This window comes from Ciconia boyciana, chromosome 4 (assembly GCF_034638445.1).
Source record: "Ciconia boyciana chromosome 4, ASM3463844v1, whole genome shotgun sequence".
Taxonomy (NCBI): domain Eukaryota; kingdom Metazoa; phylum Chordata; class Aves; order Ciconiiformes; family Ciconiidae; genus Ciconia; species Ciconia boyciana.
In genome coordinates this window covers 52,663,963-52,682,043 of record NC_132937.1, presented here as the reverse complement: position 1 = coordinate 52,682,043, position 18,081 = coordinate 52,663,963, and the positions used below count along the sequence as shown (strand labels likewise).

The window sequence follows — 18,081 nt, the reverse complement described above, 5'->3', positions numbered from 1 at the left end:
ATGCCAGGATCCACATTTCATTCAATCTTTATTTCATATATTCATTGACTCCCACAGGTGTAAGGGAAATTGGAACTGGATCATAGAACTATTCTTTAGTATTATCATCTAGAAATGTAGTTCAGGCATGAGAAACGTGCTTTACACCATCTTTTACACAAAAGCTGGGGTGAAGGTTTGATAGAGTTTCTATCTAGCAGAGGAATGACCAAAAGGCTACTAAATTTCTGTCAAGTTCACTGCTATCAGACACTTTTATTAATACTGCTTCCTACTCTGGAGGAAAGTGGAACAGAACTGCTGGCCACCAATGCAAGAAAAAAAAGATAGCCATTCTCAGAATGAGCCAGCCATCTTGCTATCCTTTAAAGCTGTACAAAAGATTAGGAAAGAACTTGAAAGACACCCATGCATTGCTTACAATCACTCAGGTTATGAAAGAGGTATTAAAATAAGATTTTCTGGACAAAAGTAAAGTCTGTTTCATCTACTTTGCTTATATGTTCCAAAGATAAAAGAAGACATTTGTTATGAAGAGTTGGTAGAACAACAAATGGTATGGGTTTTTTCTTTGTCAATATTCAACTGCTATATACAGAAATAAACCCAATTTAAAAACCACTTCATGTTAAAATAACCTTTTCTGAATATAAGAAGGGCCACAGGGAATGATCTTTACTAGAGTGTGTAAAATAGGTTGGGGCAGGGTGAAAAGGGGCAAGCTTTCCAGAACAAATCCTTCTTCAGGTCACATCTGCTTTAATACACTCAAACTAAATAACATTTGTCATTTTAATTAGCTTGTTAAACATGTCCCTGATAACTATATTAATTACATTATTTCACTTGTACATAAAACCCTTAAAGCTTCTAAGCTATTGTTCTTCAGAGGTCAAATGTATCCTGGGTATAATGAGAAATTTTAATTTAAAATTAAACTTTTTTAAAATCTTACCCATGGACCAACAATATTCAAAGTACATACTGCAGTAAGAGTAATAGATAACAGCGTCTGCAAAGATTTATCTTTTTATCTGACTATATGACTGTAAAAGGTTAGTAATAATCTCATTCAAGTCAATAGAACACCTTTTGACTACCAATCTTTTCAAGATTGGTCCCTGAACATTTCCTTCCACTCTCCAGGTTATGGTATAAAAAGGCATGGGTTTTAAGTCTAAATCCGAAACTCTCTGAAATCAGCTGAAAGATCTATCCTGTTCCACAGGTAAGACTAGGTCCAAAATGTGTTTCAGCCCCTTTGGCAGCTAAGACCTGTCATCTAGCTGACCTTTCTGTATTTATTATAAATAAATTGTATCTCTCTATAAAAAGATTATGTGGAAACAGAGAAAACAAGCAAGCATTTCTTAAATAAACAAAGTGTTAGGGATCTGCCAAAGAGATGTTGTCAATTCAGAAGATAACTGGCAAACAAAAAAGCCCATTCTATTTCAGGACCCAGAATTTGGAGCACTATTGTGGTATAACTACCGAAAACATACCATCTAGTATCTTGAACTAACAGTTTTCTTTTTAGAAGAATATCACTGAATTTCAAAGAGAGACAGATGTACTTTTGTTTTCTAGCATTACATTAGCCAAGGCTAAAATCCTGTGCATGAAAGTAAGAATTGATCTTTTGTCCGTTTTAAGTGATCTCCCCAAGGTCCCAGTGCTCACTTCGCTGCCATGCAGAGGGCACTCTCTGCAACGTGGATGCTCTCTTTCAGTCGACGCTTGTCCTGCTCCAGCTGGGTAAGAAGTCTATTGAGCTGACGCAGAGATTGATCTTTTCTTCTCAGCTCCATCTTTGCCTCAGAGAGTCTCTGCAAGCAGACAGAAAGCAGAGTTACCTGTCAGCCCAAATAATTAACTTCAATTTATGCCACAGGCTATTAAACAAAGTGGAAAACAGACTGACTGTGAAGTAGATTTGGACCATTACATACTAAGGTTTTATGAATTCTCTAGCAAAAGCATTACCAACTCAGAATCCCCCGGTTTTTAGTATATTGCCTACATACAAATATGTTTTATAAAATAAAGTGATTTGTTGATCAAACAGGTACATATACTATGCTACAGGTACTATTATTTACAAATGCCAGATCTAAACACAGTGGAAATAATCAAGAGTACAGCTTTAAAGAGTACAGAATATTCTCAAAACTTTATTTAAAATTAACATTATTCACAAAGAAAGAAAGGGAATAAACAAAGTAGCATTTATTTAAATATTCTGCACTAATCCAGAAAATTCAGGATTAAAAAAATTAGAATCTAATATTCTCTGTTAGTGCATTAAGTATAGTTTTGCTGCAATTGTTGCTAAGAATAGATCACTGGTTTATGGTGTTTAACATTAGTTTTCCAATATGCAAAACAGTATGTGAATTTTTTTAATGTTTCTCTCCAGCTTAGCATTAAAACAACATGCTTTAAATCAATTCAGATTAATCCAATAGATGACAAATAGAATCACAGAATCATAGAATGGTTTGGGCTGGAAGAGACCTTTAAAGGTCATCCAGCCTAACACCCCCGCAATGAGCAGGCACACCTTCAACTAGATCAGGTTGCTCAGAGCCCTGTCCAACCTGACCTTGAATGTTTCCAGGGATGGGGCATCTACAGCCTCTCCAGGCAACCTGTTCCAGTGTTTCACCACCCTCACTGTAAAAAGTTTCTTCCTTATATCTAGTCTGAAACTACCCTCTTCTGGTTTAAAACCATTACGCTTGTCCTATCACAACAGGCCCTGCTAAAAAGTTTGGTCCCATCTTTCTTAGAAGCCCTCTTTAAGTATTGAAAGGCTGCAATAAGGTCTCCCCAGAGCCTTCTCCAGGCTGAACAACCCCAATTCTCCCAGCCTGTCTTCACAGGAGAGGTGCTCCAGCTCTCTGATCATCTTTGTGGCCCTCCTCTGGACTCCCTCCAACAGGTCCATGCCTTTCCTGTACTGAGGACCCCAGAGCTGGATGCAGTACTCCAGGTGGGGTCTCACCAGAGTGGAGTAGAGGGGCAGAGTGGCCACTCTTCTTTTGATGCAGTCTAGGATACAGTTGGCTTTCTGGGCTGTGAGCACACATTGCTGGCTCACGTCTAGTTTTTCATCCACCAGTACCCCCAAGTCCTTCTCTTCAGGGCTGCTCTCAATCCCTTCATCCCCCAGCCTGTACTGATAGCGGGGGTTGCCCTGATCCAGGTGCAGCACCCTGCACTTGGCCTTGCTGAACTTCATGAGATTCAGATGGGCCCACTTCTTGACCTTGTCCAGGTCCCTCTGGATGGCATCCAGTCCCTCAGGCATCCCTCAGGACTCTGGAATGCATCTCGTCAGGTCCCATAGACTAACATATGTTCAGGTTCCTCAGGTGGTCACGAACCTGATCTTCTCTTACAGTGGGAGGGACTTTGCTCCCCCAGTCCCTGCCTTGCTGTCCATCCATTCAAGAGGTGTGGGAGGAGAGGTTGCCAGTGAAGACTGAGGCAAAGAAGCTGTTGAGTCCCTCAGCCTTCTCCTCATCAATTGTTATCAGTTTGCCAGTCATGTTCATCGGAGGGGTACGCTTTCTTTGATCTTCCTTTCCTGGCTGACATACCTATAGAAGCTCTTCTTACTATTCCTTGCGTCCCTTGCCAAGTTCAGCTCCAGCCGCGCCTTGGCCTTCCTGACCCTATCCCTACACAACCAGATAACGTCCCTATGCTCTTCCCAGGATACCTGTCCCTGCTTCCACTGCCTGTGCATTTCCTTCTTGCCCTTTAGTTTGACCAGCAGATCTCGACTCATCCATGCTGGTCTCTTGCCTTCCTTTCCTGATTTCTTACACCTGGGAATCGAGAGCTCTTGCGCTCTATGGAAAACGTCCTTAAAGATCTGCCAGCTCTGTTCTGCTCCCTTGTCCCCAAGGGCAGTTTCCCAGGGGGTCCTACTGACAAGCTCCTTGAACAGCAGGAAGTTTGCTTTCCTAAAATTCAGGGTCCTGACTTTACTCTTCGCCTGTCCCATATGCCTCAGGACTGTTAACTCCACTGCATGACCACCAGAGCCCAGGCTGCCTCCAATCTTGATGTCTCTGATTAGCTCACTTGCATTGGTGACCAACAGGTCCAGGATCACATCCCCTCTGGTAGGACTGTCTATTACCTGGCTTAAGAAGTTATCCTCAATGCACTCCTGGATCACCTACAGCTCACCATGCTACTCTTCCAGCAGATGTTGTGGTGGTTGAAGTCCCCCAGCAGGACAAGAGCCTGCAAGCACGATGCCTCCTGCAGCTGGAGTCAGAAGGCTTCATCAGTAGGCTCCCTTTGATCGGGCAGCCTGTAGTAGACACCAACCACAAGGTTCCCTTTGTTGCCTCAGTCTCCAATTCTTACCCATAAGCTTTCAACCTGCTTGTGGCTATTCTTCAGAGACAGCTCTTCACACTCTATCTACTTCTTGATGTAGAGGGCAACCCTCTGCCCCTCCTTACTTGCCTGTCCCTTCTGAACAGCACACAGAACTAATTAATATGGAACCTGGCTAGTTGCTACTCCTTTCTGCTGGGATAAATCAATACTTTTATAGACAGGAGTATTAATAATGTGACTTCATAGTTTGCTAAATGTTACATTTTACTTACAGCTGTTAATTGCCTGTTTAGAAATAAATTATAATAGGTGGCTATAAACATTCTTTTACAAAATGCAAATTCCCTGACAGATTCTAAACCAATACAGAAGGATAGAGGAGGCTGCACAGTTGCAAGACCAAGCTCTTACATGCTGTTTTCAAAATTTATGGATATGTTTTCTGCTTAAGTTCTCAGAATGCTCCACGTAATTTGTACTCAGGAGTACTTGACCAGGACTGTGGAACATGGAAAATATGTATTATGCTGTGGATATGTATTAGGAACAGTATATACAAAAGGCTGATAAAAATTTGGAGGGCACTGAAAACTCAACTAATCTGAAAAAGCTTTAGCCCTAGCCAAGAGTCAAAGGCACTTCAAAAAACAATATGCTAGAGAAAATTTCTATAAAATAACAAAGTACAGCATAAAATGCATAATCCTGCAAAATAAACTGAAATCTATGGATTGGCGTAAGTTTTCTTCAAACACCTTTCAAGACAAAAAAGCAACCAGTTATTTCAGCAGTGTATTTGGAAGGTAAAGCACCACTACCTGAACTCTCTGTTCAGCAGTTTACAAAATCCAGGCAGAGATTAATCACTGCTGTAAGAAAAAAAAACAATCAGGAGTTTTTTATGAAACTCTAAACCCCAGAAATGTTAATATTAGTCTTGCTCAAATTAGTGCAGGTTGAAGAACTCTATTCTGCCTCTTATGTCATTATTTTCGACGAAGAATGCTATTTTTCACCTAAGAAAAGATAAACACATAGATCTCATTCTTCCACTGCATTATTAGCATAAAGATATCCAAAACCAGGAGTGGTGCTTTCAGAAATTCTACCCTAATGCTACCAGCAGCTATCAAAGTTCTGTCTGAACAGCTGAATTTGTGAATTGTCAGATTTTCAGAAAAGTTATTTTCAAGAAACCAGATGTGGATTAGCAAGGATAAATGGAGCCGTCTTTAATTTAAGAACAAAGAATATTATCTTCTTCCATTTATTGTGTTTAGTGTTTGTTTGTTTTAGGCTAAGTCAGCATTGAGGAAACAGCTCTGAAAGCCGGCCGAGTAAGTCCCCCCCAGCCCAAATACCCATCTTTTGAGAAACAAAATCTATTGAACAGAGAACAATGTCTCTTGTGCCAATGCTTTGTCCACCTCACTTTCCCATCTGACTGAAAAAACTGTTTTTAAGATGCAGTCACAGGACTGAGCTCTGGCCAATGTAGAATAGATAACTGCTAATATTTTGATGCAAGCAACTTTTGATGTAGAGGCTGCTGGAACACATTCTGGATCCAAGATTCTAGTGGTCTAAATGAATGAAGGAAGACAGGATAATAGGAACATTATGCAAACATTATGCATATTTATTGCATTTTTATTAGATAGCTATCCTTCTACAGGGGCTGAAGAGTTGTCGGCTCCCGCATAAAGCTTTCATCACTGACCACAAATGGTGAAGAGACCCACTAGGTGTCAAAATCTTCTGGGAGCTGCTAACTAATCTTGCTTACCAATTGCAAGCGCAGGCCTACTAATGAGGCAATAAAAGGGATGAAAGCATGAAGCGTAACTCTTTGAGAGGCATGGCCACCAATCCATGCTAGCTGGTGACAAACCAATATAGAAATGGTTAAATCAAGCATCTCACTGAACAGCTGCTTTATTATATTCAAAACTTTCATGATTACTTACAGAAATCTCCAAAGGATTCAGACTTTACCTATCAAAAATATTGCAGTATCTAAGCAAAATGTAAACTGATTTTAGCTCTCTAAAAGCAGTTTCAGCATTCGCTGAAGCTCCTTGCTACTGTGGGTTAAAGTCAAGCCTTGGAAATTGCTCAAATACAGTGTGGAGTATTCTAAAGTAATGGCTGCTAAGCCTCTCTTTTTTTCCTTCTTCAGATTGATCTAATTAAAACCCTTGATAAACTTTATGGACTCTAATATTTCCAGCTGAGTGACTGAAACCAAGAGGGTGTGCCTCAAGGCAGCAAGGCAACAATGATAAGCAGCAGGTTAGCCACTAATTTCTCAGCCAGGGTAGATTGTGAAAGTGTGATGTTCTGATATCCAAGAAAGTGTTCAGGAGAGAATAGGATAAATCAAGTTTAATAACTCTGCTCCTAATTGTTCCCTCAATGCTCCACTCTAATTACTTGGAGAACTCTCTTGACTGTCACCTGATATTAAGTTGTTGGAGGCTGAGTGTGGAGCAGTGAGATAATCAATAAACATTTAGTGGGGAGAAGAATGAAGATCCCGTTAAGCAGTGGGAACCTGCAGCACCCAAAGCCCTTCTGCTCATGAGAAAACCTATGGGAGAGCCGTAGTGATTGCAAAGCAATAATCCAAAGCACTGTTTTTAGGCCTTGAGGCCTTTAGGCAACAGTACATTTGAGAAAAAAAGGTTAACACGGTCACCCTAATTACAGCCCATTTTCACATTCTTCATATATAAGCGAAGACAAGCCAATTAGGTAGAAAGGAAGATAAGGGAAGTTTTATTTGTATACTAATTAAACCCCTGATGAAATTAAAGGAAAAACATACAGCTCTGTAATTGTGTCTGAGAAAGGTCACTTCAGGTTCAGTTATCAGAAAAGCACAGCCTTGAGATATTTCACTTAATCCACAATATAGCCCTTATTTTGCTCCCCAGGTCTTAGTATTTACAAAAATAAGAAAATTTCAAAACCTGATAATGCATTTATCTTGAAATGTTTTCTGTGGACAATTACAATTGTTAGAAAGTTGAGGCTAAATATGATAAGAAGAATGAAGGTTTTAAAAACCTACTATGTCTGCACATAGTTCTGTGAAGATGCTGAGCTTTCACTTTCAAGCACAAATAATTCTGAACCAACTTAGAAGCCAAACTCCAATTTATTGACATTCCATAAAATGCCAGTTATCTGTTTAGTTCAGATGTTTAGGCATTCCGGTGCTAATTCAGACATCACTGCACTCCTTCCTCTATAGTCCACCAAAATCTCACAGATCAGTTGAGTTTTCATCAGAACCCTTAGAAGGAGTTCCCTTTAGAGATATTTTAGATTTAGGCTTTTTTTCCCCATAAACTGAGTATGAAAAACCATTTGTTGGAGAGAACAGCAAGTAACTGACAGCACTGAAGAAAAGTCTCATTGGATGTCTGTCGGCTGGGTTCTTCCACAAAAAATTTTAACAAACTTAGGCTTTGCAGTGAGGAATCTCTTCCTTCAAAACCAGTTACGAAAATAAATCAAAGTTTAACATTTACATACTTTACAGACAAAAAAGCACTCTCTTCAAAAGAGAACAGATGGACAATCATTCTAGACGAATGATGACAGTCATACAGTTTAAATTCATGCAAAGCATGTGTGACATTTATACTGTGAGCATATTTTCCAAGATCAACTAAAGCTAGATCAAACTGCTTACTAAATTAAATTACGCAGACACAACACAGCGCTACAAGATATGCAAATATACTGCAATATGTGTATTATTAACTAATTTGCAAAATTAAAGATTTTGTCTTCAGGGTGAAGTTTTATATGTATATTTTCCACTTAGATGCAAAATATTACTTTTTAAAAGACCTGTACACTGAATACATCCTGAAAACTGTCCTACACACATAACTGATAAAATTCCATAATGACAAAAACAATACAAAGTTTAGCCAGCATCCATTCCTCCACCAGTTGAAACACACTTCCCATTATCCTTGTTGGCAAATATAATCTTCAGGATGGTCTCTGAGTGCCCCTCAAAAGACAGTCTAGAGATAACCTAGAGATAACCTAGAGAAATCTTGCGTCTTTGAAAGGTCCAAATCCAAAAGGTACAAAAAGTGACATTAATATTTAATGTCAACTGTATTTTTAGTGTGCATGACTGTAATGCAAACCAAATTACATTAGCTCAAACTATATAGCTGAATGTCCACAGGATGTTTTCTGAAAAGAATTCTTACAGATCAAGAACAACTCAAAATGAAACTTCTTCTATCAAAACAGGAGATTAAAGATCTCAGGAAAAAAAGTTCTGTGTCAAAAAAGAATTCATAACTGAGACTTCTCATCGATACATGAAAAAAATAACATCGAAGACATACGTTTAGAGCTATGTCAACAAATAAGATGGATTTACACTTCTCAACTGGAAACCAAACTGCAATATCCACATACTGTATCTGGATTCACTGTGTGTTTCATAGTGGCTGCAGTAGTGTCTTAAAACAGTTTGAAATGAACTCCATGTGGCTGTTCTGCTCTTGCAAAGCAGAGCTAACCTGAGGCTGACCACCCATGACAGCCCTTCAATAACAAATGCTTTCACATGCCCTTTAACACTTCTCTAGACTAAAGAAATATACTCAAAAGGACATTTGAATGACCTCTATCTGCTTTGCAGAAAAAGCAGTGATTTTTTTAACCTCTTTGCTACTGGACCCTCATCCTGACAGCAGCAATCTTTTCATATGCTGGCATTCTGAGAAAGGACATACCTGATGACTCTTCTCTGAAGTACGTGACGTAGCATGGAAGCAGTTAAACATAGCTTACAGATCACAGTTTATCTAACAAGGTGCAAAATGGCTCTTCAGATCTTTGGAAGTGCCCTGTGTAATGAGGTCACAGAGCATGAGTGGGTCTACTAAGCAAAACAGTAAAGTCAACCAGCACAAGGATTTTAATAAATAACCAACAAAATACTGGTGAATTAAGGGATACTTGCAGACGTATTTTCACATTTCTGACACAATGTCAAATACAATTGCTTGTGATTGTTTTATATTAGAAACCCTCATAATATTGGAACACAAACTATGCTAATAGCAGAAAGCTTTAGCCAAATCTGTATCATAAAAAAAGTCAAGCAATCATCTAAAGACAATTATAAGTTAAATGATGGTGCATGTAGCTTAAAAAGCAGCTGCAATATACAGTTACTCTACAAGATCTAGAATCTAAGTATTAAGAAACATTTCAGTAAAAATTTATTTGAGAGTCACTCAATGAATTGGATGGGGAAAATGCATACGTTTTTATCTTGCAAGAGATTTTTCTTAAAAAAGTAATCTGAAATTGTAGGCACTCACATTGTGAAAGTGAATGGCATTACCTATGTATGTCTAGACAACAGTCCATTCACTGACTAAAGCATAGCTCTCAGACATCCAGGCAAGTTTAGGTACCACAAGCATTTTACCTGCAGTGGTTCAGGCTGGATTACAGTGCCTGTAAGACTTAAAGCGAGGTTTAATATCTCTGTGCTACAATGCAGACTTATTTCTCAAGAGAAAATCTATTCTGATCAGCAAGAAAAGAATGCATTTTTCAATTGCATTAGCTCAAAATGTTTAGCAAAGGATGACTGAAAATGCTTTCTGAAGTCACTGAGCTGTGTATGCTTTAAAGTTGTTGTGAATGAAGAGAGCTTATTAATTTAAACACAGTAGCTATTCCTGAATAATTTCACATAACACTTCTTCCAGAAGAGACATCCTATGTTCACATGTCACTCAGCTTCAAAGTAAATGAAACTAAACAAAACGTTGAAAGTTTGTATATTAAGTAATCAAAAAATATAAGCCGCCTACACATCGGCTAGATCCTCATGGATTGTTAGTATTAGCAAACAAAAGCATCAGTGTTCAAATGTGTTAACCAGGTACTGCTGCATTTGAAGAGAAATAGAAGTTGAAAGCCACCTCAAACGAGGGACACCCTTTTGAATACCAAGATGCACTGGGCCTTCCAGACATACACTAATCCAATCCGAGATAATAATTAAGCCCTACTTTTAAACAATGTTTTGGAAAATGTTAAAGTGCATAATAAAATTTATGCAGATGATAATCTAGAAATTTTTATCATCTTCTGAGCTAAGTGAATTATGTTAGCATTACTGGAAAGCTGCAGAGAAGGATTATACCACCTTAATGGAACAAAGACAATTTTAGAAAAAGCCAGTCTTTATCACTGTGAGTTTTAAGTATATTAGAAAACCCCTTGATGTTAAGTGAGAATAAATTTTTGGAATCACATGCATGATGGGATGAGTACATGATCATTCACTCCTCATTCACCTCTGACATGCTACCTCAGGACAGATGTTTCTTTTTTCTCCCTCAAAAAGTAAATTCCTCTCCCACCACAATACCTAACCCTGTGCAACTGCAGACTAGACAAGATCCAGCCCCGCAGAAGCAGCAGCTTTTCTGTTCTTTGGCAGTGTCATGCCTTTAAATAAGCTCCTTAAGTGCCACAGAAAAAAAAAATCCTGTTTTTTTCACTGTTACAGTTTTTACCCTGACAGACCCCTAGCCTTATAGTTTTACAGTTCCAAGATTTCAAAAAGATGGTTTCTACCTGGTACTGCAAAAGAGGGCTTTTCATAACTCTCTTACGTACCTGTACGTAAGTGAGGCACCTAACTTTACAGGGAAACTCTGATGCTGATCTGTAACACTGCTCTCTGCTATACCCAAGCATCTGCAATACTGTTGCTTAATTTTGCTATACATTACCTAATTGTGCACATTAGCACACAGCTGTACAAGATAAAGATACAAACAGCACTTAGACTTCACTATGGTTTACAAATGGTACTATCACATGTACATACACAGAAATATTTAGCTGGATATCTGTGATGACACAACATATTGCATCACTTTCTTGCATTTCATTATAGGTGAACTGGGCTCAAACCATCTGTCTCTGATCATGTCCTACTGGTCTTAATGATCTTGCATTACCAGTGACATTTCTAAGCCCAGGAACAGACCGTTTTAAGTTCTCAAAAAATATTCTTCCACTGAATCTGCATCACTCAATTTGGAATATTTCTAAAACATAACAGTTAGTTAAGATAATTCAGGAAGAAGGAGAAACGACAGCAATAAAATTATTACCAGTGACAACAAAATGTTACCTACAAATTAAAAAAACACAATTTTATTCCCATTGTTTATTTAAAAAGGCACACACTTTGAAGTCAGTGGGAATCTGGACACAGACTAGAAAGTCATCAGGGACAGGTTAAATCACACAGCACTCTGCTTCAGAACTAAAATCAAGAAACAAGTATTATGGTCCAGTAGCTGTATGTCTTGACTTCAGACACTGGTTCAAAAATGGGAATCCTAAGAGTGTTTAGAACAGTTTCAAGAAATTTTCTAAATAGAACTTAAGGGTCAGTTCTGAGTAAGAAAATATACTGTCCATGACCTCAATATACTGGTGGTCCCAGTTACGTTATTTTAGTGCTGCAGGTCATTCTGCAGCAGTTTCTTGGAAGAGGCTGCTGCACAATTCCACCAGACACTAGCACATTAGTGTGAGCCATCACATTAAGCAGTTATGGACAATGCCAAGTATGTCAGTTTATGCCAGCTCAAGTTTTGATCTTGCTTCAGCAAGGGTTTTTAATTTTCTTTAATTAATGAATTTGACAAATCTTTTTTTAACATGGCACTAACATTAACATAGGCTTCAGCAGATTTATCACTTTATACAGTTTACATTCAAGTACTGCATTCTCCTTCAGAACAGTTCTGACCAAACCGTACATTTGTGTTCAGGTATATGTGTTTCCACAGACAGCCCCAAATGCTGTTTAGTGTATGCATATTTTATTTTAATATTATGCCAGCCACATCCTGCTGCATGAAGTATCTGCAGGGGGAAAACACATACATGATTCTCTTTATCCCTTTTACTCTTTAAACCTCAATAAAATAAGAATGAATTGATAAATATGTAATTTTATACTAAAAGGTCTATTCTTTTATACAGGTCATCCCTATCCTTCCTTCGTTAAAAACTGGAGAGTAGTCGTCTTAGCTGAAAAAACAGAAACAGTAAAACAAAAATTAACTAATATAAAAGGCAACTTCTAAATCATTCTGTTGAAAAAGCATCAAAGATATAGTACATCCCAATATTCAGCAAAGAGATCAAAGTACTATAAAGGCATATTGATTGGGTGTCTCCCTTCCCTCTGGGTATGCTTTGTGGCATACCAAGTGCCAACTGAGAGCACAAACCTTAAAGAAGGAATGCGTTTTTCTGAGCATGGCACACGCAGATCCTGAAACAGACATGGGTAAACACTGACAGCAATAAATCCCTGCAACTGTTAAACTGAATTGTTATTCACATTTTTCACTTTTGGTATGTTTCCTAATATAAGATAAAATGGCACCATGATGGTACAAAACTTGGAAAATTACCTGCTTCACTCACCTATATAAGTAACAGTAATAAATATCCCTTATTAGCAAACACATTGGGTGATCCCACACAATCAATTATTTTAGTGAATTATCATTAACTTTGGGGTTTTTTTTTAAGAACACTTATTTCTTCATTCTCACAACTGATAAATTTTCTTGTACAATAGCGAAGCACTATTTATAAATAAATCTTGGGACTGTTACTTAGAATTGAGAATCTTAAATTCATAATTTTTAAAGCACTTAATTACTTATTGTATAATCCACAGACAAAAAACCCCAACCAAACAAATAACAATTAAGGTGGGTTTACTCTAGTTAGAAAGTTGTAAAAACTTTTTAAAAAGTCATTCTAACTGAGATAGTAAAAAGATTCATATAGCAAAAAGAACTTTAGTGGGTTTTTCATGAATACATATTGTAAAAGTCAACACAAAAACTTAGGCAACATGAAAAAATTATTTCTGTTTTGAGTTTGTTACCCTGCTACAATCTTGAAAAGCTTCCTTGCTTTTTAAGATAAAAAGAAGATAACATAGCTATAGATTTTGGAAGCTGAAAATGGTATAAATTTTGAAAAAACTTGCCCTTGAAAATCATTGAACATCTAATGAAAATAGAGTGCCGAATTAAATTAAAAAACCAAATTACGTGAAAGATAAGCATGGCTGCTGTCTCTGTGTGTAGCCAAGAAAGGGGATGGAAGTGCAAAGAATGCATCTCTTGCTTTAGCCTTATGCCAGTTAGACACATACTTAATTATATTGCAATAGCTTAATTATATTCCAATAGGTATTTGAGAGTTAATTACTTACTGTTTCACAAGAAGATATAAAGATCTTTACAGAGTTAGCTTCACACAAATAGAAAGGGAGATCATGGGAAAACCTGACTAAGGTGAAAAAATGATGGAGCCCTAGAGATATCCTAGTTAAACAGTAGCAAGAAGCAAATCTATGTATAAAGGACTTGTATATCAAGAACTGGTATAGCAGAAACTCCTACACATTGATATCTAAACTAATAGGAAAAGTAGGGTTTAGAACATTTCTTTAAAAACATCACATGCTGTTTTAAAGATCTATTGATCCCCTCTGCACATCTCAAGGTAACAAAGTTACTTTGTAGTTGACCCAATAATATAACAAAGATCTCCGAGGCACTGGATTTAACAAGAAGCCTTTCTGTATTTTTGAGTGAAAACTGAAACGTAGTTGAAGGTCTTGAAATAACAGGGATAAACGGTATGTAAGTACATATGCTTAATAACCACACACTGTAATTACACAATAATCCCATATTTCTTCCAAATTACATGTCAATAAATCTTTCTCACTGCACTATAAATTCCAAGGTCATGGACAGAGGTGTTTATTAGTATAATTACAATGCAGCAATAAAACCATTAAGCTTTTAGATCCTGATGTTGTTCCATTTATTCTCCCCTCCCCCCAAGGGAGGCAAATAATTCCTACAAATGGAATACCCAGAAAAAATTGGAAGTTACTTTTAAAAGACTATAAAAATGCTCCGGTTCATGCAATTACTTTGTTAAAGTTTTCCTTTTTCTTTATTTAATCTTTGACAGAATGTCAGAATTTCTTTTTTTTTTTAATAGCACAGTGCAGCAAACAGACTCAAGATAAAAAGTATTCTCTGAAATAGGCAACATTACTACACTGTAAAGATATAAATAAAGCATTCTAGATTTCACTGTGTCCCAGTTACTAATATATTAGACCAAAAAACCCAAGGTCTTAGCCATCTGTTGAGAAGTAACTTGCAGTCCAGATTACTGACTCTTGTTTCCACATTAGTTTCATTATTCCTGGGCACAATTCTACCTGTCTCGGTTACTTGCTTTCCTCTGCAAACTTACCAGAAGGACACCTAAGTGCATGATTAGTAAAATGACTGTTGAAATCAGAACTACCAAATCAGACTAGCATGATCAAACTTACTCTATAATTTTCTGTAGAAGGGAAAACCTATTCTTACTTGGAAATTAACTCCTGGCCATAATTAGCTTTCAAAGGTTAACTAAAGTGATGTTATGTAATCATGACTTATTCCAGTGTTCTCTCTCAGTGCCTAAATTACACCTAAATTGTTATAATGGTGAGAGCATCTTATTCAGTTATCTTAAACTCTTTGACATGTTAAAAATAAAATATGATTTTTTCTAATGTAAGGATGTATTTTCTTATTAGATAAAGAATGTTTACACCTGACTAGACTGAACATAAATGTAATAAACTGACAATTGCTTTCACTCTTCTCTCAAAATAAAGTAGAAGCAATTCTGGAGATTATTTTATCATTTTCTTACCATACAAAGATAGTCAAGAATTTGCCTGACAAAAACAGCCTGAATAATATTCTTACTACTAACCAATAAAATATTTTGTAGTAGGATAATTTAAAAAAGAATAAAAAACGTTCACCTGGTATGAATATGTGTTCAAATTCCAATGTAAAATCTTAACATTGTTCAAATTACAATCAACTATTACAACCAACATTCAACTTGCAAAACTGGACAAAAGAAGAACGGCAGAAGAATGAAACAGGAACAAAATGGTAATGCCAATATCCTTTCAAAATAACAGCTTCTAATTGAATTATGTTTGTGTGACTCATACCGCAAAAACTTGAATTGTTGTGTTGAACTTCATGTTAATGCAAACACGTAACTAGTTCATAACCACAAATTTTAACTTTATTATTTCTCCTATTCTGCTCATTACTTACAAATTTTCCAGAAAGCCTGACTCGGAAAAGTTAAGGCAGACCTTCAACAACTTGGTTGCTTCATTGATGACTATGGAGCAAATACAATACTTTTCTAAAGGCCATGTACTGACCTCAGTCCCTCCAGACTACTCATGCGGATACTGATGAATGTTGTAGGCACAGAACAAAGGAAATACACAGACCTAACAACCTGACTGGAAATAAGTTAGTTCAGCGAGGAAATGCAGGGATCAATATTCCTAATGAGGTGATCCCTAAAGTGGAAAAAGAACAGGGCAACCCTTGGACCCTGAATCTTAGAGACTAACCAGAGAAGCAAAGCAAGGAGAGCTGTGCAGCACAACATAAAGAGCTGCTTTCAAAGTGCTAAACAGAACAGAGTACAATTATTTATCTCCAAGAGAAGATTTAATGCACAAGTTTGTGATTTTAAAAAAATAATAAAGTAGACAGTAGGACAATAAAACAAATTAACTTCATGGACAATCGACAGAAGAGAGAAATTTAAGGTGAAGTTTAAGTTTAGATATCTGAAGTGTAGGTTGAGTAACAGAATGCAGACTTCATCACAGTTGTCTTCTCTTTCCTTCTCTCAAGTCCAGTCCACAACAGGATGCTCTCTATGTGTCTCTCCTATTACGTAAAGATAGCAGCTGCTAGAAGGAAGCCTGGGAAGACTATCCCTTCCCATATACCTAAATCCCATGTACAACGCATTGAAATCTTTAAACAAGAAAGCACAAAGGAACAGCTCCAGGGCAAGTCTTTAGTTGACCCAACTTTTTGAAGACTACCTATCTAAGAAGTTATCAGTAGTGGAAGTTATGTAACAGAGGAGGAGAATGAGCAGGCTTACTTATTTTACAAATGGTATTAATGCAAACTGAAATACATGACAAAACTGTTTAACCTGTAATTTATTGTAGTAAGAAAACATGTGACCTCTTTTGACTAGGGCAGATGGCAAGGCTAATCCATTCTTACCTACTTTATAAATTATTTAGGTGTTCAGAACATAGAGAGTATGGAAATCAAAAAAACCATTTAATTAATGAATTATGAATTTTAGTTTCTAACCTATTCAGAGGGGATCTTGCTTCTCTTTAACATGCTAAACTTGATTAATACAAATTCTCTGTTAAGTTAGATGCTAATGGTAATCAGCTATACTGCTTTCTTTAAAGAACAGCCCTTAATTTAACCGGTCAAGGCACAGAAATGCTGTTTCTTGACAAAGTGACAAACAAATTTTTGGGAATCAACAATATTCCTCAGTGCACCCAAATCCTAACAGTCTTTCCAACTTATGATGTCAGAGTTAAAAAAAAAAATTCCAAAACCTATTTCTGTTCTTATAGTGACTGTAGTCTTTGCTGTTCTATTTGAGAATCATGAAAATCACTTGGTCTTCCTCATATAAGTGAGGCCTTTTAACCTTTCTGTAACTTAGAACACTGCATCATTTGCAGAAATAGCCAACTATAAAACTGACTTGCAAAGTGTATGCAATGGTATTAATAAAAGAAATTGTATAAATAATTGAAATGATTTTTCAGAGAAAATATGTGGCTATAAATGTATGAAGAGGAAAAGCATCAAAAAGCAGCGAATTGTGTACCACCTTCACCTGAAATCCACACCAAGAACACAGGGCCTGCTCAGGGAAAACATCCACTTCTAACAAACCTAGAAATCCCAGTCTCCATCAGAATCTAATTAATTTGGATGTGTCTGTTTAGGAAAGGATACTACACTTTCTGAACACAGAATATGCATATAACGATTCAAATGAAATAGCTAGTGAAAATAAACGCTCCAAACCTTTTCATCAGAAAATGTTTTTCTGTGAGTGTTATCCTAGCACTTGGATGAGATTCTTTTCTCACTTATGCTGTCATAAATCCATGGCAGCTTCACTAAACTCAGTAGAGTAAATAAACCCAAGATTTAAGGTATCATCTTCTTCTAAAACATGTGTTGAAGACTATTTTGAGGCAGATCAGTAGCAAGTTACATGATTTAACATGTATTGCACTTGAAAGGCACACAGAGTTATTCATTAACAATTTATAGGACATGCTCCATGAATTAAACCTTAAAAAGATAGTGTTTTCATTACAGGTACTAACATACCTAAAAGGAAGTAAATATATACACTGTGCCTGTCAATAGGAAGAAAAAATATTTTACTGGAATTAGGACATGCTTGTATAAGGAGTAAAATTATGTCTACTATAGATGCCTGTTTAGCATTTGTGTAAAAGTCTCTCTTCAAAGACAGGGGAATCGGAGCTACTGACTTACCTCATCTAATAAAAAAAGTGGTGTAAAAGAGTTGCTTAGTTCCAGCTGACCTTGAACGTAATTGGCTACCTTGGATGTCTCTATAGTATATGCCATTAAGAAGATAAAAATATACAGGATTAAAATCTGAACCGATAAAGCTAAGAAATTAAGT

General features: G+C 36.9%; 1 protein-coding gene across 5 annotated transcripts in view; it reads right to left on the bottom strand.

Annotated features, from left to right (window-relative positions):
- Positions 1–18,081, bottom strand: part of CCDC171 (coiled-coil domain containing 171) — a 157,202-nt gene that overhangs the window by 55,984 nt on the left and 83,137 nt on the right. For all 5 annotated transcript variants that reach the window (XM_072860212.1, XM_072860215.1, XM_072860214.1 and 2 more), the window contains one exon: positions 1,684–1,829. In XM_072860212.1, the coding sequence (XP_072716313.1) occupies positions 1,684–1,829 (146 nt within the window). The remainder of the gene's footprint in view (positions 1–1,683; positions 1,830–18,081) is intronic.